Source organism: Calliphora vicina, chromosome 3 (genome assembly GCF_958450345.1).
Source record: "Calliphora vicina chromosome 3, idCalVici1.1, whole genome shotgun sequence".
Classification (NCBI taxonomy): Eukaryota; Metazoa; Arthropoda; class Insecta; order Diptera; family Calliphoridae; genus Calliphora; species Calliphora vicina.
Genome location: NC_088782.1, coordinates 118,623,225 through 118,649,245, shown reverse-complemented (window position 1 = coordinate 118,649,245; position 26,021 = coordinate 118,623,225). Strand labels below are relative to the sequence as shown.

At 30.6% G+C, this 26,021-nt stretch overlaps 1 protein-coding gene across 2 annotated transcripts in view; it reads right to left on the bottom strand.

The window, feature by feature from the left end:
* ome (omega) overlaps positions 1 to 26,021 on the bottom strand; it is a 228,003-nt gene that overhangs the window by 7,717 nt on the left and 194,265 nt on the right. The window contains exons 2-10 of one of the 2 annotated variants that reach the window (XM_065504981.1): positions 12,249 to 12,506; positions 12,112 to 12,189; positions 11,314 to 12,036; positions 9,293 to 9,638; positions 9,106 to 9,219; positions 8,795 to 9,015; positions 7,902 to 8,071; positions 7,142 to 7,302; positions 6,196 to 6,401 (exon numbers count right to left, since the gene is read on the bottom strand). In XM_065504981.1, coding sequence (XP_065361053.1) covers positions 6,196 to 6,401; positions 7,142 to 7,302; positions 7,902 to 8,071; positions 8,795 to 9,015; positions 9,106 to 9,219; positions 9,293 to 9,638; positions 11,314 to 12,036; positions 12,112 to 12,189; positions 12,249 to 12,506 — 2,277 coding nt within the window. The remainder of the gene's footprint in view (positions 1 to 6,195; positions 6,402 to 7,141; positions 7,303 to 7,901; positions 8,072 to 8,794; positions 9,016 to 9,105; positions 9,220 to 9,292; positions 9,639 to 11,313; positions 12,037 to 12,111; positions 12,190 to 12,248; positions 12,507 to 26,021) is intronic. The other variant, XM_065504982.1, reaches the window with a different exon arrangement.

The window sequence follows — 26,021 nt, the reverse complement described above, 5'->3', positions numbered from 1 at the left end:
AGGTGAAATAATGGACCGATTTCAGCTTGGTCCTTGGGCCAAAAAACTAATATGTACCAAATTTGATCAAAATATCTTTAAAATTTCGACCTGTACTCTGCGCACAAGGTTTACATGGACAGCCAGCCGACCAGACGGACGGACGGACGGACATCGTTTAATCGACTCAGAAAGTGATTCCAAGTCGATCGGTATACTTTAAGGTGGGTGTTAGACTAATATTTTTGGGCGTTACAAACATCTGCATAAACGCATAATACACTCCCCACTATGGTATAAAAAGAGTTAAGAGTTAAAATCAATTATTTTTTGAATATTTAAATTGAAAATCGTTTATTTTAGATTGATATTGCCCTGAAATCTTTTGTATGCTTTTCGTAATTTAGTTTAGTCTAATTAACAAAAAAAAATTCGAGTCCATTCGGTCCAAAAGTACGACCTATATTTTTAAAAAAGCGGACCAAGTTATTGCGAAATTTTAAAATTTAAATTTTGAAATGCTTATAACTCGGAAATTATAAGAGATAAATAGCACATACAAGACCTAGCCGAGCGCTTTCCAAAAATATAAAAATCTTGGGGAAACAAAATCGGATGGGAAGAAACCCAAATATTGCACGTGCTTAAAAATGGTCGATGGTAGCCTACTTTGAGTCCCCATAGCGCCGCCCCTGGATAATTTTTAGGGCCCATTTTAATAACTTAAACTCGAATACTCCTTGGCTACGCCCATGTCAAATTTTATCCCGATCGAATGAGCCATTCAGAAATGCCAGATTTGATTCTGCCCCACTGTGGAACAAAGTATCCGATATTGACTTGATTCGTTCTTGGCCTCCAAATATTATCAGTTCTTTTGGCTCGGAATCCATACTTTACTTGTTTTCTAACAGAATAGTTACAAATTTCAATTTTATAAAGCCTATGTCCTCCTCTATGACTTTTTCATACATCATTTTATTATCGGACGTGGCGCCAAATTCTTGATTGAATGAGCTATTGTATCGAAAAATGATTTCGATATCAAAATTATGATAAAAATTACTAAATTTCTTGTCCAATATCGAATGCCATAATCTCATAGGTATAATGCCATGTTTCCACGGTAGTCTGAATTACTTAATTCGCGTTTTGAATTACGATTGCGAATTAACCTGTTTACACGACAACATTCGTAATTCAGTTTGACATTTATTTATTTCTTCTTCTTGTTTTTTTTTCTTCTGTTTACATGTTTTGTTTTTTTTTGTTTATTTTGTTTGTTTGGTGCGAATTTTAAATTTGTAATTTGGCAATGGATAAAAAAGGTAAGTAAAAACATAAAATTGTAGCATTATTAATTAAACAAATATAATTTAATTATTGTTTTCATTATTAGAAAAAAGAAAAAGTGCAATCAAGTGGGGCCAGGGCAGCGAGCGGGCTTTATTAGAGGTGTGGGCTGAAAGAATGGCAGAGCTGCGTGGCTTTAACTTTAATCAGACTTTTTATTTCTTTTAATTTATTTATTTAATACAAAAATCTTTTTCTTTATTTTGTTTTGTTTTGACATTTTTGTTTGGCCAGCTGATTTTGATACATAAATAATCGATAAAAATTAGAGATGACAGTCATTCGTTCGTAATTCATAAGGTAATTCAAACTGAATTACGTACGAACAAGGTAATTCGCACTTGAAATTTTGTATGGCGAATAATTTAATTCAGTTCGTAATTGGGGGTTGAATGACGAATGAGAGCGTGAATGACGAATAATGCCGTCGTGTGAACATGGTATAAGAAATTTGTATTCAATTTTACTTCATATCGAATGTGGTAATTTATTATCACATTTTTGCGATTAGTACCACTGTGTGGCAGGCAGCTGTCACGGAAAAGAAAGGTTTTCTTAATCCCAAAGAATAACGAAAGTATTATTATAATAATTGCTTGGTACCTAATCTAATGTGTATTTAAGTAAATCTCTTTATATTTGTTACCTGCTGCAGAAATACACACAAACGGCAGATGTTTTTTTTATAGTTTTCTTTGCCGCCTGTTTAGGCGGTTAAAATTGTTTACACTATTTTTGACAGTTTCTTATCTTATTTATCGATAACACACAGTGTTGCAAAATAACACGTTAGAAACCGCTAACTTAGGACAAAATCAAAAAACGCTGATTTTCAATGCTAAATAAATTTTTAGTTTTAGGTTTTAATATTTGTTGAATAACAATATTGAGATGATATGTATTGAAATAAGAATGGCATTTGAAATTGAGAAATTAAACATTTTTTAAATATCTCAATATCAATTTGTATTTTCTCAATTTTAATTTTCGGAATAATATTTGCATTTTTGAACCAATGAAGACAGCAGATTCAATTCATATTTTCTCAATATTAATTTCTTGTGTGGCGACTAGGGACAAATGTTTCGCGATTTTCGCCATACATACTTTACAGTATAATTTTAGAGTACTTGCAACTAATTTGTGCAAAATTTTTAGAGGAAATTTATGGCTGATCAAACAGTATTCTGGGGGGACATTTGTATGGGCGCTAGGTGAAATCATGGACTGATAATACCAGCCAGCCAGCTCCTTTCGTTTGGGCCCTATCGAATTTTCAAAAGACAGTTAGGCAGACTGAAAATAGCTAGTTCGTCTTAGAAACTTATACTTTTTGATTCTACAAACAATATTTCGATATTTTAAAAACGAAAGAACAAAATCATCTTTTTTTGAAAATACGGAATTTTAAAATAACATTTCGAAGTTTCACAATCGAAGTTGCTCTTTTTATATCTGGAATACCTCAACTTTCTAGAAGAAAAACTATAAATCTAATATTAACATTAACTCATCACTTTGCAAAACTGTACTGTATTCAAAATTTTAAAATTCTTAAATCATAAACACAATGTTACTTCATAACTAAAATCGCTTTAACAAAAAACGTTACTTTTATAACCTACATCAGCATAGTGGGGAGGGTATTATGCGTTTGTGGAGATGTTTTTAACGCCCAAAACTATTAGTTTCATTCTGAGTCGATTAAACTATGTCCGTCCGTCCGTCTGGCTGGCTGATCAGCTAGCTGTCCATATAAACCTTATGCGCAGAGTACAGGTCGCAATTTTGAAGATATTTCGATCAAATTTGTTACATATAATTTTTTAAGCCCAAGGACGGAGCCTATTGAAACTGGCCGAAATCGGTCCATTATTTCACCTAGCCCCCATACAAATATCCTCCCGAAATTGGACTTTATCAGTCATAATTGTTTAAATTATATAGGTATCATTACAAATTTTGCTCCAAATAAGTTTTGTATATACAAAATTCATGTCACCAAATTTTATTATGATCGGTTCATAATTAGTCATAGCTCCCATATAAGACCCGATTCCGAAAATCACTTTAACGTGCATAAATCTCTTAAAAATGTTGGTATACACATAAAATTCAACACAAATAACTTTCATATAGACATAAATAACAGAACCAAATTTCATTGCGATCGGTTCATAACACAGTGCAACAGTGAAAAAAACACACGATCATGACTATATAGGTTCGACTCTACTACCAAAGTGTAGTAAAACCCTGTACTCAGTTTGTCCATTTTGGTGACCGATTTTTTTTATGGGCCCCCAAAGTTTCTGAAAATCAGTGGGCCTCTAAAAAAGGTGTCATCAGTTTTTGGTTAACAGCTAATTCACACTTTGTGATACGGCTTAACTTTATATGGCAATATTATAGCTAAGAGTCCGCCAAATAAATTTTGTTAAAATTTTTTTTCCAAAAAATAGCTTTTTCGTGCACTTATGTTGAAAAAATATAGGAAGAAAAATTTTTTTTTTTTACTTTTTTTAGAATAAATTCCAGGGTCTCCTAATTTTTCACTAACAATATTTACCAAAGTTGTAGCTAAGGTAAAGTTGAACAACTGTTGAGAACATATCAATGCATTCTGAACGTGTCTAGGTCAGTCTAAATAGCACATAAAGACTACTTTGTAGCTTAACAATACTATTTTTTGACTCTAAAACAAAGATTTTTTGTTAAAATAGTATGATCAAGTCCACACTTGTGCTGTATTATCTACTCGGCTGAAGTGTTCCGAATGGGGATCAGCGAGTGGACCCTCAATGTCACATATTTAAAAAAAAATCGCCAAAAAGCCATTTGTGATCCGAATGAGCTGAAATTAAAAATATAGATAGTCCTTGAGAAGGTCTATGCTTTTATCTGTATGTTATCTCTTTTAGTTCAAGAGATATTTAGGTTTAATTTTTTTCTTAGGCGTTTAAATTTTGCTCGATCTTTTTTTTTGTATTTTATATATGATGGGCCTACGAAAGGTCGAAATTTGTTTTTTTATAAAGAAAGAAAATAAAACAAATCTGATAACAATTATTTCGTCCTTATAAAAAGTTACACGCATCCAAAGTTGAAGCTACTTTTTATGTGTGTTTTTTAAGTTTTTTCCCATTTTTTTTATAAAAAACTTATTTTCTTCGTGGCTATATACATTTTTTTATGATTTGGAAAGAGAACTTAACGCAAAAACGTATAAAGTAAAATTTGACTAACTTAAGCGGACATTGTACCCCCCAGCCATATTCAAACTTGGCAAAATTTGAAACAAAATTTTAGGTTTGAGTAAAAAATTATAAAAACGCAAAGCACCGATCCTCAGAAACTCGACATATTTGTAAAGCCCTATATGTTGTTTATATACATACAAAACGTTTTTACTATCATACTGTAAATAACGTCAAAGTGGGCTATTTTCTAAAAAAAAACTCAGTTTTTGGAACACATTTTCCCCGTTTTAGGAATTTCGATGTTTGAAAACAAAGAATGGCAACATTAGTGATGCCATTGACTTAAGAACATTTAGATCTATATTACTTCCAAATTTTATTGTGATATCTGTAACTGTTCAAATTTTTCATTAATTCAAAGTTTTTATTTTTCTTGATGGAAAATCACCATTTTATAATATTGTTAGTTTTTAAGGTAAAATACGTCCGAAAAAACACAAAATTAATTCATTACACTAAAATGTCAATCTACAAGTCATAAGGTTTCCAACGATATCAAAAACTTATATAAAAAGCTTATATTTACTCTTCAGAAGCTCCACAAACCATGCCCACTTTCAAAAATTTTAATGTTTTTTCATATCTTGCGTGATCAAGATTGGACAAAGTGATGCGCCCGGATCATACCGATAATGATTTGCCCATTCTTCGTTATTAAAGCACAATAGAGAAGTATACACTCGAACATAAATTTTTAACAAAACAATTTTTGTTTTAGAGTCAAAAAATAGTAAAAAACTAAAATTTGTATGCTACAAAGTAATTTTTGACAGCTATTTAGAATGCCTAGATATGTTCGGATTGCATTGATATGTTCACAAGAGTTATTCAGATTTACCGTAGCTACAACTTTGCAAAATATTGTTATTGAAAAATTAGGAGACCCTGGAAAAGTAAGAAAAAAAATTTTTCTTCCTATATGTTATCAACAAAAGTGCACGAAAAAGCTATTTTTTGGAAAAAAAATGTTAACAAAATTTATTTGGCGGACTCTTAGCTATATTATTGCCATATAAAGTTAAGCCGTATCACAAAGTCTGAATTCGCTGTTAACCAAAAACTGATGACACCTTTTTTAGAGGCCCACTGATTTTCAGAAACTTTGGGGCCCATAAAAAAATCGGTCACCAAAATGGACAAACTGAGTATAGGGTTTTACTACCCCTTGGTAGTAGAGTCGAACCTATATAGTGTGTTTTTTTCACTGTTGCACTGTGTAATTGGTCATAGCTCCCATCATAGCACGCTTCCAAAAATCACTCACGAAAATAAATTATTGAAATTTTAAAAGAAAAATGATTTTGCTCATTTACTTAGTGTAGGGTCAGACTTAACGACCATACTTTCTTAATTGTTTTATTTTACCTACTGACAAATACAACCCTTAAAATATTGAGTAGTTATAGGTAAAAGGTAGGGTAGTGTAGCAGCAGGTAGCCAATATTGAGTTCTAATCACCCCTAAACTAAATTTTCAAAACTCACAGCTAAACGCACAGTTTTGTTATATTCTTTTTTTCATATTTATATCTTTAAGTTTGTTAACTAGTTTTAGTAATTTTTTTTTAGTTTTAAGTTTTTTTTTATTTTTAATGTCTACTTACAATTTGTTTGAATAATATATCGTGCCTCTCCAAGTTCTTGGCCAGTATCATTGCCTGTTGGTAATGTACATTGTCATCTAAAGTGCCATGGATCAACAGGAATTTTTTCCCCCTCAATTGTGTTGCCTTGGTGCTTAGGCGAGAGGCGGAATAGCCCAATTCATTTATGCTTGGTAAGCCCATATAACGTTCAGTATAAATGGAATCTGTTTAAAAAAAAAATTAAGTGAAAATAATTAATATTGTTTTAAAGTGAAAATAAAGTGTGGAATTAAAACAGATCTTTGCTCAGGCTATTGTAAGGGCAAACGTTCTAAATCCAATGTTTATGAAAATTGATAATAATAAGTTAAAATACACTGTGAAAACAAGATTTATAATTATGTATTTCCCTTTTTCTTATTACTATACTGTGTTATGCAAAAGTGCTAAGTCCATTTTGTGTTAGACAAAATTTTCTTTTTTCAAAATGTGAAAAATTAAGATCTCTTTCAAATAGAATTGAGTGTAACTAAGTTATTAAATGTAAAATAGTGTCAAACTTGTTTTAAATATTAAATAATTTTCAAATTTATTATCATCTCGACTCAAAATTTTTTTTAAAAAAAATCGAAAACTTTATTTCTTTCTATAGTTGTATAGAAAATTTCAGGTTAAAATCTGCTTTAGTTTAGGAGTTATAAGCTGTTAATGTTTTTGCTGATCAAGCCAGCACAATTTCTTTTTTTGAGTTTTATGAAATGTGCATTTTTTGTAAAGTACTAAGCAAACAGAACTTGACAGCAAGTAAATTGTTCAATATATTTTTTTGGGTTTTTAATGATAACTCTTAAACTATTGAATATTTTAAAATATTTATTAAATTAAGTGGGCGTGGACCACTGCCACTCCCATTTTTGTATATAAAGCTATTTATTATTAAACCTTAAATAGTCTAGTCACTTACCATAATAAGCCCAATCGGTGACAGGTGCTATAGAAGCGGCACAATGGAATACATGTTCATTATCATTAGCCAAGGCCATGGCTGCCGCATAACCGCCATAACTCCAACCCCAAATGCCAGTGTGATTAGCATCAATAAAATTGAATTTCTTTTGCAATTGCCTACAAAAAAAAATATAGAAATTATTGAAATAGAAAATAGTCACCCTATCGCGAATCAATATTTCACATGATCATGTGAAAAAATTCCCCATGTTGTGAAATTATTAGATGGAATTTTGTAAACAATAAACAGCTGTTACGAACAAAATCAACTATTGTGAATGAAAATTTCTGGGGAATATCACGATAGAAATTTTCCCTTCGAGGCAAATGAATATTTCATGGGAACATAAATTTCACATGTTCTTCACGATAGGGGTGAATATAAAAAAAAAACAAAATTCATTTTTTTTTTGGAAAAATTTTTCAAAATAAAAATTCAAAAAGAAATATATAACCAATGAATAACAAGAATAACAACAAGGGAAGGCTCTCTCTTTTTCTACAACAATAACCTCTCTCTCTCTCTTCTCACATACAAGTAGTATGTGAATTCAACACACTTAAGAGAGAGAGATATCTTCAAAACTTTTTATTGAAAATTGCAATAAAATTGCAATTCTTTCACAAACACATAATATTTTATTATTTTTGTTATTCTTTGTATTTAACATTGTAACTTAAAAATGAATTTAAATTTTCTTTCTAGTTTTTCTCACCTAGTCACATCAATTTGATCGGCAATCTCTAGTGTACCCAGTTTTAAATAAACCGAATGCAATAGCTTTTCACCTCTTAAGCCTGAACCGCGCCCATCAATTTTGGCGTATATCACGGATTGATTCGAGGTAAGATATGTTCCCCAGTCGACTAACCATCTATCGATTACCTATGGAAAAAGAACAAATATTAAATAGAACTATAAAAAATCAACAAAAAAAGTCCATATCATACAGAGCTGTAAATGAATCATTATTTTTTTGATTTTAATTCATTATGAATTAATTCATTGAATTGAAAAAATGAATTGAATGAAATTTGAATCAATTCAAACGAATTGGGCAGAAATGAGTTGCAATTCATTTCCAATTCATTTGAATTGATTTTGAATTAATTCAATTGAATTAGAAAAAACGAATTAGCAATTCAAATTAATGAATCAGAAATGAGTTGCATTAATCAATCAAATTCAAAAGCAAATCTCTAGGAGGAATGAAAAATTTCTCCTCAGAAAAAATAACAATGTATGTAATGCTTGCTGTCCTTTAAAATAAAAAATTAGTTGAATGACAAAACGACAGTGATTTACTTACAAAATCAATTCAAATGAGTTGAAAATGAATTTAATTCAAATGAATTGCTAATTCTTTTTTCTAATTCATTTTCAATTCAATTCAAACGAATTGCAATTCATATTTACCAAATTCATTTGAATTGATTCAAATTCATTTTTTTGTGTGAATGATTCGCGAATTAATTCAAAACTGAATGATTCATTTACAGCTCTGATATCAAATATTGTAAATTTGTAAACAATTATAGTTTTGTTTTAATATTACTGTAACTAAATATATATTCTTTTTCTTTTAAATTTCAGAAAGTTAAATCTTACCGAATAAGAATCCGGTCCCCCATAGACGTCAACCAACATTGGATATTTTGTCTTACCACTACGATCCATGTTGGGCGGCAGTTGCAGTAAAACTTTAGCTGTGAAACCATCAGCTATTGGCAGGGTGTGAATTTCATAAGTAGGGAGTGCGTATTTACTTATTGTAGCCCTTAACAACTCATTGTCTTCCCAGGTAATTAGTTTATTTAACGTAATTTGATCTTAATGCAAAAAAATAATAATGAAAATATAAATTTTTATCTTCAATTTTAGTTATATATATCTAATTATATAAGAAAGGAAAGACATACTGTTTGCATAAGACCATTCATAAATTACGATCTGGGGAATGCTTGGTCCTACAGCATTAATTAACACATGATTTTTGTTGTTAAATTCTGCTGTATAATAAGTTTGTACCCTTCCTACGATGAATTAGGTAATTATTATTAATAAATTATTTAGAAATATGTTTTTTAATAAAATACTTTAACTTACCATTCGATTTAATTAGATTGCAGGTTATACATTTTGGTGTTTGTCCGGTGGCTGCTTTAATGGCATAAATATGCGACTGTTCCGGTTTCTCTTCCAAATTGGCGCTGTAGAATATCAAATCATGTGTAGAATCCCAGTGTAAAATTGCGCTAACTATGTGTTTTCCTGTGGTGAGGGGTTCATATTTAGCACTATTTGTCACTGTTGATAGTACACAAAGATGTCGATATGCTCCACCGCTTTCCTGCTCTTGTGGCATGATGAATGCAATTTTGGTACCATCGCGATTTTTAAAAGGTGCAGCAAAAAAGTCTATCCATCCCGTTTTCGACTCTAAGCTATAAATCTAAAATCAAATAATTGTAATAGAAAATTTATTGTATATAATTTTATTTTGTAAATATATAAATGTGTAAATATGAAATTTCTTTGTAGTTTTTACTTATTAAATTTTGTTGTGTTTTTAAGAGGAAATCTACGTTACCATTACCTATAGAGAGGCAGGCAGCCTGTTTAAGTAGTTGGTTGGTTATGGAATTGACAGACGAATGCGAACTGTTCAGTCGATTATTCACGATTAAATTAGTTTAGCTTTGTTCGAATGTTAAACGTTTGTTAATCTTTTACCCAAGATCTATGTTAAACTTTACCTTGATCTTTTTCTGCTGATCTTTGAGTTGTTAACAAAGTGAGAAGGGTGTTAGATAGGCAGTGTAATGAATGCAAACTTGGGATAAAGCTTGAAACTCTACTTTGGACTTAAGTTATGATTAGTTAGGAGTAGTAAATGCTGCAAAATTTGAGGGATCTACTAAAGCAAGCTTAATGATTTAAGATGTGATGCAAATGCTTTTTATACCCTTTACCTTAGTGAGAAGGGTTTATATAAGTTGGTCATTCCGTTTGTAATTTTCACAATATAATTTTCCGACCCTATGAAGTATATATATTCTGGATCCTTATAGATAGCGGAGTCGATTAAGCCATGTCTGCTTATGTGTCTGTTTGTTGAAATCAATTTTCTAAAGACCCCAGATATCTTCGAGATCCAAATCTTCAATAATTCTATCAGACATGCTTTCGAGAAGTTTCCTATTGAAAATCAGCAAAATCGGTCCACAAATGGCTGAGATATGTGGAAAAAACCAGGACAACCTCGATTTTTACCTATTTTTGACCTACATATATCTGGATTTCTAAGTCATTAATATAGACAATATGGATATCTAATGATAGATATTTCAAAGACCTGTGCCACCACGAGGATGATATGGCCTGCGTTGGACTGTAAACGCACGTCGTATCTGCTTCGGTTACAGCGAATACGACTGAGCAACATGGTGGCAGTGATCACCGGGCATTGCACCTTCGGTACCCATGCTGCAAGACTTGGGTTACCTTACCACGACTACTGTAGAAGTTGTCAGAATGAGGAAGAGACCAACCTAAACTTCTTCTGTAACTGCCCGGCACTGGGTGATCTACGTGCCAGGCACTTAGGTGAACGATGCTTTGGTACCCTCTCCGGATTATCTGTGAAGGATTTATAAGGGAAAGCGGATGGTTTATAAGACCAGTCATGCAAATTACTTAATCTATAGATTTCCCTTTTCTTTAACTTCTATTTCCCATTTCCTTCTTTCTGTCTTAATTTTTCTTCTTCAGGTATCACAAAGGGAACGATTATTGGGCCCAAGTGAGCTGTACGAGACGAAGGTTTTGGAAGGCTGCCTTAATACCATACCATACCAAGGCTAGGCATTACACTTGACTTTAAACTAAAGATGAATAGACTTATACTTGGACTAGCTGAAAACTAGCAATGATTGAAAATTGTAGATGAAGATAAGAGATGTCTAAGCGATATGTGTTTGAATTTCCTAAATACTAAAACAAAATCATGTTATTCATGCATTTTTATACAATTCAAATTCAATGAATGTATTTATGAACAATATTAAGGGGAATTTTTAATGATTAATAAAACATAAACATAAACAAAAATAAAACTACATACTTACATTTTGCCTTCTCAAACCGTTAAAGACCTGCATATGTGCCTGATTTTGTATGCGATTCATCCAGATCGACAAAACATTCGTATTATTCAACCAACCCACAACCGATATTATATAGTCACTTTCGGTATTTAGGGCACTTGGTACTGGGATGTTTGTCAAATGATCCGTATTACCCGCAGCTGCCCTATCCAAATCCGAGGTAAACAATTTTACACGTGGATTTGGCGAACCGGCTTTGGGATAGGCCACTAAGCGATTATAGGGATATTGGAAACGTAGATCACCGGCTTCACCATAGATAGGGAAGTTTATCACATGCGTGGGTGTATCATCGAACTGTATAAATGCCAATTTCTTGCCATCCGGACTAAACCAAACGGCCGAGTTGGAAGCGAACACTTCCTCCTCGTAAACCCAATCGGGTACACCATTCAAAATTGCCTCATTTGTGTCGTCGGTTAGGGCGATTTCATCAGCAAACGGCGTTGGTTTATAATATAAATTGTGCTCGTAACTGATTACCAGGGCATTGCCAACGGGGGCCCATTGCACTAATAGCAAGGGTTTGGCATCTTTTTGTATTTCCAAGGGTTTTATTTGGCCGCTCTCTATATTATAGATATCGTATTCGGCATAAAAACTATAACGGAAATTCTTTTTATAGTTTTTGGCCAACAGGAGATAAATGCCATCGGCTGATTTTTCAAATGATGTGTATTCTTGCTATATTTTCAAAAATTATAATTAGAATTTATGGAATTAAAAATTGTTGCTGCTTTATGTATTTTTGATACTTACTGAAGTGTCCAACATCAGCCGTGTTTTCTGTTTCGTCACCACATTAAACTCCATAATGGCCTGGAAATTTTGAAAAATCTTTTTAATAGCATTTTGAAAATATGTTCACTTCCGATCTATACTTGTTTAAAACTTACATTATTCTCCTTGTAGATGATATTATTGTCGGTTGACCAGCTGCCGTTAAAATGACGCGATATCAATTTACCTTGAAGTATATCCTCCAAGTGTATGCCATTCGAGGGGGCTCCATTATTATCTGCGGGGCTATCAATTTCTGAACTGTTTACGATAAAGTAAAGTGCTGTGGCCAAGAGTGCCAAGAGAACTATGCCACCCACCACACATAGAATTATACGAATACGTCGTAATTTTTGCGGTGAGTAGACTAGATTCTATCGGCAGAGTAGAGGAGGAGCAGGAGGAGGAAAAATAAATATTCAATATCAGTAAATAGTTTTGAAATGTTTAAGGAAAATCTTTAAATTTATAGGATAATAATAAGTGTAAAAATACCATGAAACTGTTCTCAATAACACCTATGAAACATTTTTATTAAAACCTAGTAAAATATTCCTGTTCAACATTTAGCCCCATTGTGCAACAACGTTAATATCTGCAGTTACTTATATTCACACATTGTTTTACAAATATTTGTATAAAAAAACTAGTTTTTTTTATACTTCAATACACATATTTGTATTGATCTGTAATAGAATTCAATTGTTTACATTTTTAATCAACATTCTTTGTTATTAAACTGTTCCCGGTTGAATTAAATCTTTATTGTTTTAGATAAAATTTGTTAAATTATAAAATAAATACCTTAATTAAATGAAATATTTAAAGAAATTTTGTAAAATGTTTAAACATTTTGTTATAATAAACGTTTTGTCTTAAATTATTCTGAAGTTTAGTCTAAATATTACTATTTTTTTCGTATTTAAACCTTAAATTTTATCAAAAAAAATTTTTCAATTCTTAAAATATAACCTAAATCATGTATTATTGAAAATAATTGAAAAAATCCAACAAATTAAATTTTTTGAAAAAGTAGTAGAAATACTACTATTTTTAAAAAAAGCCAAAATTCAGTATTTTTGCCGTTTTTCTTAAGCATTATTAATAAAAAATAGGAAAATTTTGTAAAAATTTTATTTAAATTCCAAAAATTTACATTTTTGAAAAAAGTAGTAAAAATACTACGATTTTCTTAAAATTTTCAATTCTTAAAATTTAACCTAAATCATGTATTATTGAAAATATTTTAAAAAAAAATCCAACAAATTTAATTTTTTAAAAAAGTAGTAGAAATACTACTATTTTCAAGAAGACAAAATTCAGTATTTTTACAGTTTTTTTTTAATTACATAAAAGATAAGAAAAACTAGTAACAATTTTATTTAATTTTCAAAAATTTACATTTTTGAAAAAAGTAGTAAAAATACTACGATTTTCTTAAAATTTTCAATTCTTAAAATTTAACCTAAATCATCTATTATTAAAAAATAATTGAAAAAAATCCAACAAATTTAATTTTTTAAAAAAGTAGTAGAAATACTACTATTTTTAAAAAGCTAAATTTCAGTATTTTTGCCCTTTTATTAAGCATTATTAATAAAAAATAAGAAAAATTAATAAAAATTTTATTTAAATTCCAAAAATTTAGTTTTGAAGAAAGTAGTAAAAATACTACTTTTTTTTAATAAAATGGTCAATTCTTAAAATTTAACCTAAATCAATCATCTATTATTAAAAAATAATTGAAAAAAATTCAACAAATTTAATTTTTTAAAAAAGTAGTAGAAATACTACTATTTTCAAGAGGACAAAATTCATTATTTTTGCCGTTTTTTAAGCAGTATTATAGTCCAATTTGGTCTCATGTCTAGTCCATGTCTCGTCTAATGTTTACTCTACCGGAAAACGTTTGTATTATTATTTTACCTCTATTTTAATATTTTCAAAATATAAGTAAGTATTTTCACTGCTATTTCATGTTTATTACAACTTCATGTATTTTCAATTAAACCCACTTCACCTACATATTTTTTGTTAATATTATTTTTTCTCAACATTTATGGTCATGGCAACCACATACTCTCTGCACATGGACTGTTAAGTATAAATGCATGTGAGTAAAAAGTTGATAATTTAAAAGAAATTACATAAAATCTATTTATTTATTACCGCATTTGTATCCGCTTCATCTCTCCACAAGTGTTCATTATGCAATTTATTTGCTTTAAGGGGCTTGGATTGGGGTTTAATAAAGCGAACAACACAAAACCAAAGTTTAAACTGCAGACATTGTTTGCAAAGTAGGAAGAGAGGGGGCAAGAGAAACACTTTCTATTACCAATTTGTTAACAAACATACAAGTATTTGACAATTGTGGTTAACAGTGAGTGTGTTTTGGATACTCAAGGCACGTAGAAAAATTGCTGCAACTGTGGCCCGAGTCATACATATAAAAATTATTAAAAATATTGCTCAGGTTGCGCGTCTGCTGCTTATTTATCTGGCTGCTTTTAATGGTTGTTTGCTTGAACAATTGTTTAGGTTGCGCATGTGCAAATATTTACTGTTTTTCGTTTGTTTATTATTTTTTTTCTTTATAAATAACAAGTTGAAAAACAATATAAACAAACATAAGTAAACATTTATATTCAATGCAGCAAATAAATAAATAAAAAATTTCAAACGAAATGAAAGGTTTAAACTCCGCTTTAAGCTGCTGGCTGTGGCTTTTTGAGTTGTTTGCTTTGTTTTTTACCACAATTCGATCACGTTTTAAAGACAAGTTAACAAGAAAATTCCACTATGGCTTTGTTTAAAGTTTTACTTGGTATAAAAACCAGTTTTAAAAAATTATATTTTTTAAAATTAAATTCAGGTATTTTAATGCAAAATCTTTAAACTGGGAACAGTTTTGTTATGCAACAGTACGGTGTAATTTGTAAATATAATAGTAAAATAACATGTAAATAGTTATTTTGAATTAAAGAAATATTTAAATATAAAAATATTTAATAGTCAAGGTCACAAGTAAATTGTCTTTAATAGAAATCTAGTGCATCCATCTAACTAAGTTTTTCCTGTCTTCAATTATTTTAATTTATTATATCATCGTCATTTATTAAACACTCAACACTTAATAATATTAAGCTTATGAACAAATTGTATTAACTAATTGAAAACTGCTAGGGGGTTGGATTTCAAAACTTTATTATAAATTTTATTTCAATCTTCTTATGCACTCACCCCCTCCCCCCCCCTCTGACTTGGCTGAAGAATTTTATAATGATAATAAATTGATTGATTAATAATAATTTCTCAATATATAAACACTCAAACATAATAAAAGCAAATGTTGATTGAAGTTCTTATTTCCTTTAATTGAAATAAATTGTAGATTTCAACGGGGTATGTTCAATAAGTTTAAAAATGTATGGACACATAATATGAAAAGGACTAGACCATAGACTGGACTATAGAATCGACCATAGGTTTGATCATAGACTTGACTATGGACTAGACCATAGTCCAGACCATAGACTAGACTAGATCATAAACTACAACATAGTCTAGACCATAGAATAGACACTAGACCAGACCATATAATTGAACAATAAACCAGACCATAGACTAGAACATAAACTAGAACATAGACCAGATCATATTTATAGGAAATTTTCGACAAATTAGCTATTTATAGACAATAGATTAGACTATTGATTTGAACTTAGACCATGCTATGGACGAGAAAAGACTTCAGATTAGAATATAGACCAGACCCTAGACCAGACCATAGACCAGACCATAGACCAGACCATAGACCAGACCATAGACCAGACCATAGACCAGACCATAGACCAGACCATAGACCAGACCATAGACCAGACCATAGACCAGACCATAGACCAGACCATAGACCAGACCATAGACCAGACCATAGACCAGACCATAGACCAGACCATAGACCAGACCATAGACCAGACCATAGACCAGACCATAGACCAGACCATAGACCAGACCATAGACCAGACCATAGACCAGACCATAGACCAGACCATAGACCAGACCATAGACCAGACCATAGACCAGACCATAGACCAGACCATAGACCAGACCATAGACCAGACCATAGACCAGACCATAGACCAGACCATAGACCAGACCATAGACCAGACCATAGACCAGACCATAGACCGGACCATAGACAAGACCATAGACCAGACCATAGACCAGACCTTAGACCAGACCATAGACCAGACCATAGACCAGACCATAGACCAGACCATAGACCAGACCATAGACCAGACCATAGACCAGACCATAGACCAGACCATAGACCAGACCATAGACCAGACCATAGACCAGACCATAGACCAGACCATAGACCAGACCATAGACCAGACCATAGACCAGACCATAGACCAGACCATAGACCAGACCATAGACCAGACCATAGACCAGACCATAGACCAGACCATAGACCAGACCATAGACCAGACCATAGACCAGACCATAGACCAGACCATAGACCAGACCATAGACCAGACCATAGACCAGACCATAGACCAGACCATAGACCAGACCATAGACCAGACCATAGACCGGACCATAGACAAGACCATATACCAGACCATAGACCGGACCATAGACCAGACCATAGACCAGACCATAGACCAGACCATAGACCAGACCATAGACCAGACCATAGACCAGACCATAGACCAGACCATAGACCAGACCATAGACCAGACCATAGACCAGACCAGACCATAGACCAGACCATAGACCAGACCATAGACCAGACCATAGACCAGACCATAGACCAGACCATAGACCAGACCATAGACCAGACCATAGACCAGACCATAGACCAGACCATAGACCAGACCATAGACCAGACCATAGACCAGACCATAGACCAGACAATAGACCAGACCATAGACCAGACCATAGACCATAGATTAGATTTGACTATTGAACAGACTGTGGACGAGACCAGACTTCAGATTAGAATATAGACCAGAGCATAGGCCAGACGTTGTGCTATTTATAGTATCGACAAAGTGGATATTTCTCAGAATTGTGCTATTTATAGTAAATTTCCCATAGATGAGACCATAGACTACACCTTAGTCCAGACTATGAACAATACCAGATTACAGAATTTAATATAGACCAGGTCATAGGCCAAACCATAGACCAGACTGGACCATAGACTAGACTATAGATAAGACCATAGACATAGACTAAACCATTGACCAGACCATAGATAAGATCAAATCAAGGACCAGTTCACACCGTAGTCCACACCATGGAACAGATCATAGGCTAGACCATAGACTCGATTTTGGACAAAATTTTAAGCTGTCTTTCACAAACATTTCAACTTATCTAACATTGATTTCACCAGCATTTGTGATTTGAGTTGTTTTATACCTGTCTCACCACCCTCGTTCTCACTGTCAAGCTTCATTAAACTGGCCATGAGCATTAAATAGAGAGAGAGGGACTGAGTACAAAACCAAAACAAAAACCTTTTATAGATTAGGAAAGGAAAGGAAAAACGATAAATAATAATAAAAACAAAAATAAAACCAGATGGGAAAAAGGAAGGCAGAGGCAGTCAGGAGCAAAAGGGGAGCCGGGCCGTTGGGAAAACCAAAATCGGCTTACCTTCATATAATTTTTATCAGCGATACGATTAAATGTGGGAGCCATGCGGCGATGTGATAATGTTAATGAATTGTTGTTGTTGTTGTTGTTGCTATTAACGCTGAGTAGTTGTGGCAGTTGAGGCAAATACTGTTGTTGTGATGCATATGCATCATATGAAGGCAATGATGGTTGTTGGTGTTGTAGTTTCTGCTGGCACTGTGGCTGTAAATGTTGCTGCTGCTGCTGATGATGGTGGTGATGTGGATGTTGATGTGTAGCATGTTGTAGTTTTAAGTTTTTTTGCTGGCATAGATGATGATGTTGCAGTGGTTCGTGGTGTGGCAGGTGATGTTGGTCACTTACATTAAAATTAAGACCACTGCAACCAATACTACCGCTAAGTGTACTGCTAGAGCTGCTGCCTTTATTGTGCAGCAGTGTTAAATTTTCTTTTTTAGAGGTTGCAGTGTTGGCGTGGGCTGCAGCCTGGTTTTGTGTGGTTTGTATAAAACTGATATGATTTACCTGGGTTTTTATATTGTTGCTGCAACTATTTTTTTGTGCAAAATTCGTTTGTTTATCACATTGGCAGGAGGTGGAGGAGGAGGAGTTTGTTGGCGTGTAACGACTGTGATTGTGGCAGCTTAAGAGTCGTTTAGTTGTATTATAGCTAAGAGGCAATGGAGGCGTTGGTATATCCAAGGGTAATACAAATTTCTTATATGTCTTATTGGAGGCCAATGCCGTTTTGGTCATATTATCAGCAGCATCATCATCAACATCGTCGTCATCTGGCTGAACACCATCATTATGATGGTTGTGCGTTAAGTGTGTCTTCTCATAGCTGTCATTATTATAACTGATATGTTGATATGTTTTTGTTGTTGCAACATTAAAATGCTGGCCATTTAAACTATTCACTGTGGGCCCATCGGACATTTTACCACTACAACGACTTCCGGTTTGTTTACTAATAGCTAAACTACTGCCCCCATAAGTATGCTTTAGATTATTAATGCTTTCAAATTGAATTTGCTGGTTTTTGTGATGAGGCCAACTATTTCTATCCGCCTCATATAAAGAATTATAGCTTTCCAAACTTAAACCTCTGCTAAGATTGTCAGTATTTTCAATAACATTCTGTATGTAATCATCTTTATTTCTATAACCATTACGTTTCAAATGTTGAGTTTTTTGCTCCTGCTCCTGCAGCTGCTGCTTATTTTGTAAATGTTTACAATTTCTTACCAACAATTTATTGTTAAATTCATATTGATGATGACTTAACTGCTAAACAAATATTTGTGGAAAATCCCCGCCATCAACATCATCATAATCATTATCATGTTGGCCACATAAATGAAGTTCAGTAGATAAACAGTGTTGTTTTTTTTTTTGTTTGTTGGTGTGGGGAATTATCTTAGTTATTATTATTTGTAAATCTTTGAAGTTTATTATCTTACAAATTGTAGCTAAACGTGCATGCAAACAAAATAAAACAAAAGCCTTTTAAGAAAACAAGCAACAACGAATAGAAAATACTCTACAACTCAAAGCAAAATTCATTAAACAATTCATTGATCATGGGTTTTTGTCCAGTCCAATTTAAGCTTTAAGATCAGAACATAGATCAGGCCATAGATCAGACTATAGATTAGAACATAGATCAGACCATAGATCAGACTATAGATTAGAACATAGATCAGACTCTAGATCAGACCATAGATCAGACCATAGACCAGATCATAGATCAGACAATAGACCAGACCATAGATCAGACCATAGACCAGACCATAGATCAGACCATAGATCAGACCATAGATCAGACCATAGATCAGACCCTAGATCAGACCCTAGATCAGACCATAGATCAGATCATAGACCAGACCATAGACCAAACCATAGATTAGACCATAGATCAGATCATAGATCAGACCATAGACCAGACCATAGAACAGACCATAGATCAGACCATAGACCAGACCATAGACCAAACCATAGATTAGACCATAGATCAGATCATAGATCAGGCCATAGACCAGACCATAGATCAGACCATAGATCAGAACATAGATCAGACCATAGATCAGATCATAGATCAGACTATAGATTAGAACATTGATCAGACCATAGACCAGATCATAGATCAGACCATAGATCAGACCATGGATCAGATCATAGATCAGACCATAGACCAGAACATAGACCAGACCATAGATTAGACCAAAAACCAGACCATAGATCAGACCCTAGATCAGACCATAGATCAGACCATAGACCAGACCATAGATCAGACAATAGACCAGACCATAGATCAGACCATAGATTAGACCATAGATCAGATCATAGATCAGGCCATAGATCAGAACATAGATCAGACCATAGATCAGACCATAGATTAGACCATAGATCAGATCATAGATCAGGCCATAGATCAGAACATAGATCAGACCATAGATCAGACTATAGATTAGAACATTGATCAGACCATAGACCACATCATAGATCAGACCATAGATTAGACCATAGACCAGACTATAGATCAGACAATAGATCAGACCATAGATTATACCATAGACCAGACCATAGATCAGACAATAGATCAGACCATAGATTAGACCATGGACCAGACCATAGACCAGAACATAGATCAGACCCTAGACCAGAACATAGATCAGACCATAGACCAGACCATAGATTAGACCATAGACCAGACCATAGATCAGACAATAGATCAGACCATAGATCAGACCATAGATCAGACCCTAGATCAGATCATAGATCAGACCATAGATTAGACCATAGATCAGACCAAAGATCAGACCATAGATCAGACAATAGATCAGACCATAGACCAGACCATAGACTAGACCATAGACCAGACCATAGATCAGACCATAGACCAGACCATAGACCAGAACATAGATCAGACCATGGATCAGACCATAGATCAGACCATAGACCAGACCATAGATCAGACCATAGAGCAGAAGACCATAGACCAGACCATAGATCAGACCACAGATCAGACAATAGATCAGATCATAGACCAGATCATAAACCATAGATTAGACCATTGACCTGATCATAGACCAGATCATAGACCAGACCATAGATCAGACCATAGATCAGACCATAGATTAGACCATAGATCAGATCAGACCAGACCATAGATCAGACCATAGATTGGACCATAGATTAGACCATAGAACAGAACCTAGATCAGAGCATAGATCAGATCATAGACCAGTTCATATATCAGACCCTAGATCAGACCTTAGATCAGACCCTAGATCAGACCATAGACTAGACTATGCACTGGACCATATTCCATAACATATTCATCTGGAAACCTACAGCTTTATTCTATCAAAATTTAGCTCCATCTTCTGTCCATTTGTAGCATCACCCTGTTACCATCCAATTGTCAAAATTTCTGTACTTATTATGCCTACTTTTAAATCTTGTTGAAGGGTATTACAAACAAATAATAAAACAAGGCCATAATATTCAGCTAATATTGGCCAAAAGCTAAAACCGAAAGAAAAAAAAAACAAACCAAAATAAATAATAATAACAACAAAATTAAGGCAACAAATTAGAAGAGCACAAACAACAATAAGCATTTAAGGATTATTGTTAATAGAACGAAATCTTTAAATAATTTTGTATGAAAACGAAAATTTCTAAAAAATGTGAAAAAACATTAAACATTATGAAAGTGTAAATCTTTAAGAAATTATTTAGCAAACAAATGGTTGAAAGAAAGACTCATTAAGAGACCTTAATTTGAAGTGTTTAGGGGGTTTAGAGGAAGGTGCGGCAAAAAGTTTAGCTATTGAAATTAATAAACCATGATAAATAGGTTTTTAAAAGATGTTAAAATTAAATAAAATGAATTGTAATATAAGAAGCAACAAATTATAAAACTTAATGAATAATATTGACAAAAAAATGTTGAGTTTCTTAAAGATTTGGAAGAATTTTTTTTGGACATTTGACAATTCTTAAAATTTAAGGAAAAATTAATAAAAATTTTATTTAAATTTTAAAAATTTACATTTTTGAAAAAGTAGTAGAATATACTACGGTTTGGAAAAAAGCTATAATACAGTATTTTTTAAAACTTTATTAAAAATAATTGAAAAAAATCCAAGAAATTTAATTTTCTAAAAAAGTAGTAGAAATACTACTATTTTTAAAAAGCCAAAATTCAGTATTTTTGCAGTTTTTATTAAACATTATTAATAAAAAATAGGAAAAATTAGTAAAAATTCTATTTAAATTCTAAAAATTTAAATTTTTGAAAAAGTAGTAGAAAATACTACTTTTTTTAAAAAAATGGTCAATTCTTAAAATTTAACCTAAATCAGCTATTATTAAAAAAAAATTTAAAAAAATCCAACAAATTTAATTTTTTAAAAAAGTAGTAGAAATACTACTATTTTTAAAAAGTCAAAATTCAGTATTTTTACAGTTTTTATTAAACATTATTAATAAAAATAGGAAAAATTAGTAAAAAATTTATTTAAATTCCAAAAATTTACATTTTAGAAAAAGTAGTAAAAAATACTATGGTTTGGAAAAAAGCTAAAATAGAGTATTTTTTAAACCTTTATTAAAAATAATTGAAAAAATCCAAAAAATTTAATTTTTTAAAAAAGTAGTAGAAATACTACTATTTTTAAAAAGCCTAAATTCAGTAGTTTTGCCGTTTTTTTAAGCATTATTAATAAAAAATAGAAAAAATTAATAAAAATTTTATTTAAATTCCAAAAAATTTGAAAAAAGTAGTAAAAATACTACGTTTTTTTAAAAATGGTCAATTCTTAAAATTTAACCTAATAAATCATGTATTATTAAAAAATAATTGAAAAAATCCAAAAAATTTAATTTTTTAAAAAAGTAGTAGAAATACTACTATTTTTAAAAAGCCTAAATTCAGTAGTTTTGCAGTTTTTTTTAAGCATTATTAATAAAAAATAGAAAAAATTAATAAAAATTTTATTTAAATTCCAAAAAATTTGAAAAAAGTAGTAAAAATACTACGTTTTTTTAAAAATGGTCAATTCTTAAAATTTAACCTAAATCATCTATTATTAAAAAATAATTGAAAAAAAATCCAAAAAATTTAATTTTTTAAAAAAGTAGTAGAAATACTACTATTTTTAAAAAGCCTAAATTCAGTAGTTTTGCATTTTTTTTAAGCATTATTAATAAAAAATAGAAAAAATTAATAAAAATTTTATTTAAATTCCAAAAAATTTGAAAAAAGTAGTAAAAATACTACGTTTTTTTAAAAATGGTCAATTCTTAAAATTTAACCTAATAAATCATGTATTATTAAAAAATAATTGAAAAAAAATCCAAAAAATTTAATTTTTTAAAAAAGTAGTAGAAATACTACTATTTTTAAAAAGCCTAAATTCAGTAGTTTTGCAGTTTTTTAAGCATTATTAATAAAAAATAAAAAAAAATTAATAAAAATTTCATTTAAATTTTAAAAATTTACATTTTTGAAAAAGTAGTAAAAATACTACGTTTTTTTAAAAATGGTCAATTCTTAAAATTTAACATAAATCATCTATTATTAAAAAATAATTGAAAAAAAATCCAAAAAATTTAAAAAAGTAGTAGAAATACTACTATTTTTAAAAAGCCAAAATTCAGTATTTTTGCAGTTTTTATTAAACATTATTAATAAAAATAGGAAAAATTAGTAAAAAATTTATTTAAATTACAAAAATTTACATTTTAGAAAAAGTAGTAAAAAATACTATGGTTTGGAAAAAAGCAAAATAGAGTATTTTTTAAACCTTTATTAAAAATAATTGAAAAAATCCAAAAAATTTAATTTTTTAAAAAAGTAGTAGAAATACTACTATTTTTAAAAAGCCTAAATTCAGTAGTTTTGCAGTTTTTTTTAAGCATTATTAATAAAAAATAGAAAAAATTAATAAAAATTTTATTTAAATTCCAAAAAATTTGAAAAAAGTAGTAAAAGTAGTTTTTTTAAAAATGGTCAATTCTTAAAATTTAACCTAATAAATCATGTATTATTAAAAAATAATTGAAAAAAAATCCAAAAAATTTAATTTTCTAAAAAAGTAGTAGAAATACTACTATTTTTAAAAAGCCAAAATTCAGTATTTTTGCTGGTTTTTTAAGAATTATTAATAAAAAATAGGAAAAATTAGTAAAAATTCTATTTAAATTCTAAAAATTTAAATTTTTGAAAAAGTAGTAGAATATACTACTTTTTTTAAAAAATGGTTAATTCTTAAAATTTAACCTAAATCAGCTATTATTAAAAAAAAATTGAAAAAAAATCCAAAAAATTTAATTTTTTAAAAAAGTAGTAGAAATACTACTATTTTTAAAAAGCCTAAATTCAGTAGTTTTGCAGTTTTTATTAAACATTATTAATAAAAATAGGAAAAATTAGTAAAAAATTTATTTAAATTCCAAAAATTTTCATTTTAGAAAAAGTAGTAAAAAATACTATGGCTTTGAAAAGAATAGCCACGGTGGCCCCAAATCATTTTCTAATGTTGATGTGGTTTTTTACTTTTTTGTGTAATTTTTTCAAGTGCTTAAAAAACATTATTTTTTTTATTTTCAAACATTAGCCCACATTTTTCACAGCATTTCATTTAATTTGTTTTTACCATTCTTTATAAACTTGCCAACTACTTAAAAAAAAAAACTAAAATTCCACATACATTACAGTTGTAAAACTCATACCTTGTATGAAATTTGTATGAAAAAAAAACACAGATAAAAACTATTTTAAAAACCTAATTACCATCATGTTTTGTTATGTAAATTACAGAAATAAAATTTACGAAAATGAGAAAAAATAAAACGGAAACTAGAAGAAAAAAACTCTTTTGACCGTTGCCAACTATCTCCAAGGAATGAAGCACGAGACGAGCATGCAGCAGCATGTTCAAATGGTGATATGCTGAGTTGCACTCATTGCAATACCATTTCGCTAATGAGAAACACATAAACTTTTGTCTGAGAAAGGAAGCTGCTGAAAGAAAATGATTTTGAAAGATTTTGTAATAAACAGCAATAGTCAAATGTGATGCTGGTGGTTGGTTGGTAAGTAAGTTCCTTTTTGTTGGCAATAAACCAAAAAAAAAATTATTGAAAAATTACAAAATGTATATGATAATGAAATTGTAATTGTAATACAATTGCAATTAAAAATATTATAAACAAATTATAAAAAGCTTAAAAGCTAAATAGTAAAAGGGATTAAATGATCAAATTTAATTAAAAATTAAACAAAGCAAAAACTTTGAAATAAATAATCAAACATAATTGATTATTTGGTAGACCACAATATGAACTTGGAATAAAATTCAAATATTTTTAAAACTTTAACAAAAAATCAAGAAAAAAATTATTTAAAAAAAATGCAAAAACAAAAAAATTCATAAAATTTGTAAAAATTAATTAACATTATTAAAATTAATTAACAAATTTCAAAAAAAAGGCAAAAAAAATTATTAGGGAAAAAAATTAAATATTAAAAAATTGCAGTCATAGCAATAAGTTGGTTACTAACTTTTCACTATTTGATAGAGCTAAAAGCCAGCTATCAGGAAAATAAAATTCAATACAATCATTTAATATAATTTGTATAATATTTGCAAAAACATTGATATTACTGAGATTTGAGAAATTTTCAAAATTCTACAAAACCGATATTTTAAATTTTACATAACTTTGGTTATATGAAAAAATCGTATGGTAACTTTTCAGTATTTGATAGCTCTCAAAGCAAGCTACCGGGATTATAAAATTCAATTAAATCGCTCTATATATATTTTTATAATATTTGCACAAACTTTGTTATTACTGAGATTGGAGAAATTTGCTAATCTCCCAAAATAGATATTTGAAATATTGAAAAAAACTTTAGTTTTACATAAAATTAGTATAGAAATTTTGGTTTATTTTATAGGCCACTGTGCCAGCTACCAGGAAAATTAAATTAAAGCCAATCGCTTAATATATATTTTTATAATATTTACACAAACTTTGTTATATTGAGAAAAATTTGCTCAAAAGAGGAATTTTTTAATATTAAACAAATTTTAGTTGTGAGAAGAAATCGTTTCATAACTTTTCTTTATTTGATAGCCCTGTAAGCAAGCTACCGTAAAAATAAAATTCAATTAAATCGCTTAATATATATTTATAAAATTTTTTAAAAAATTTGTAAA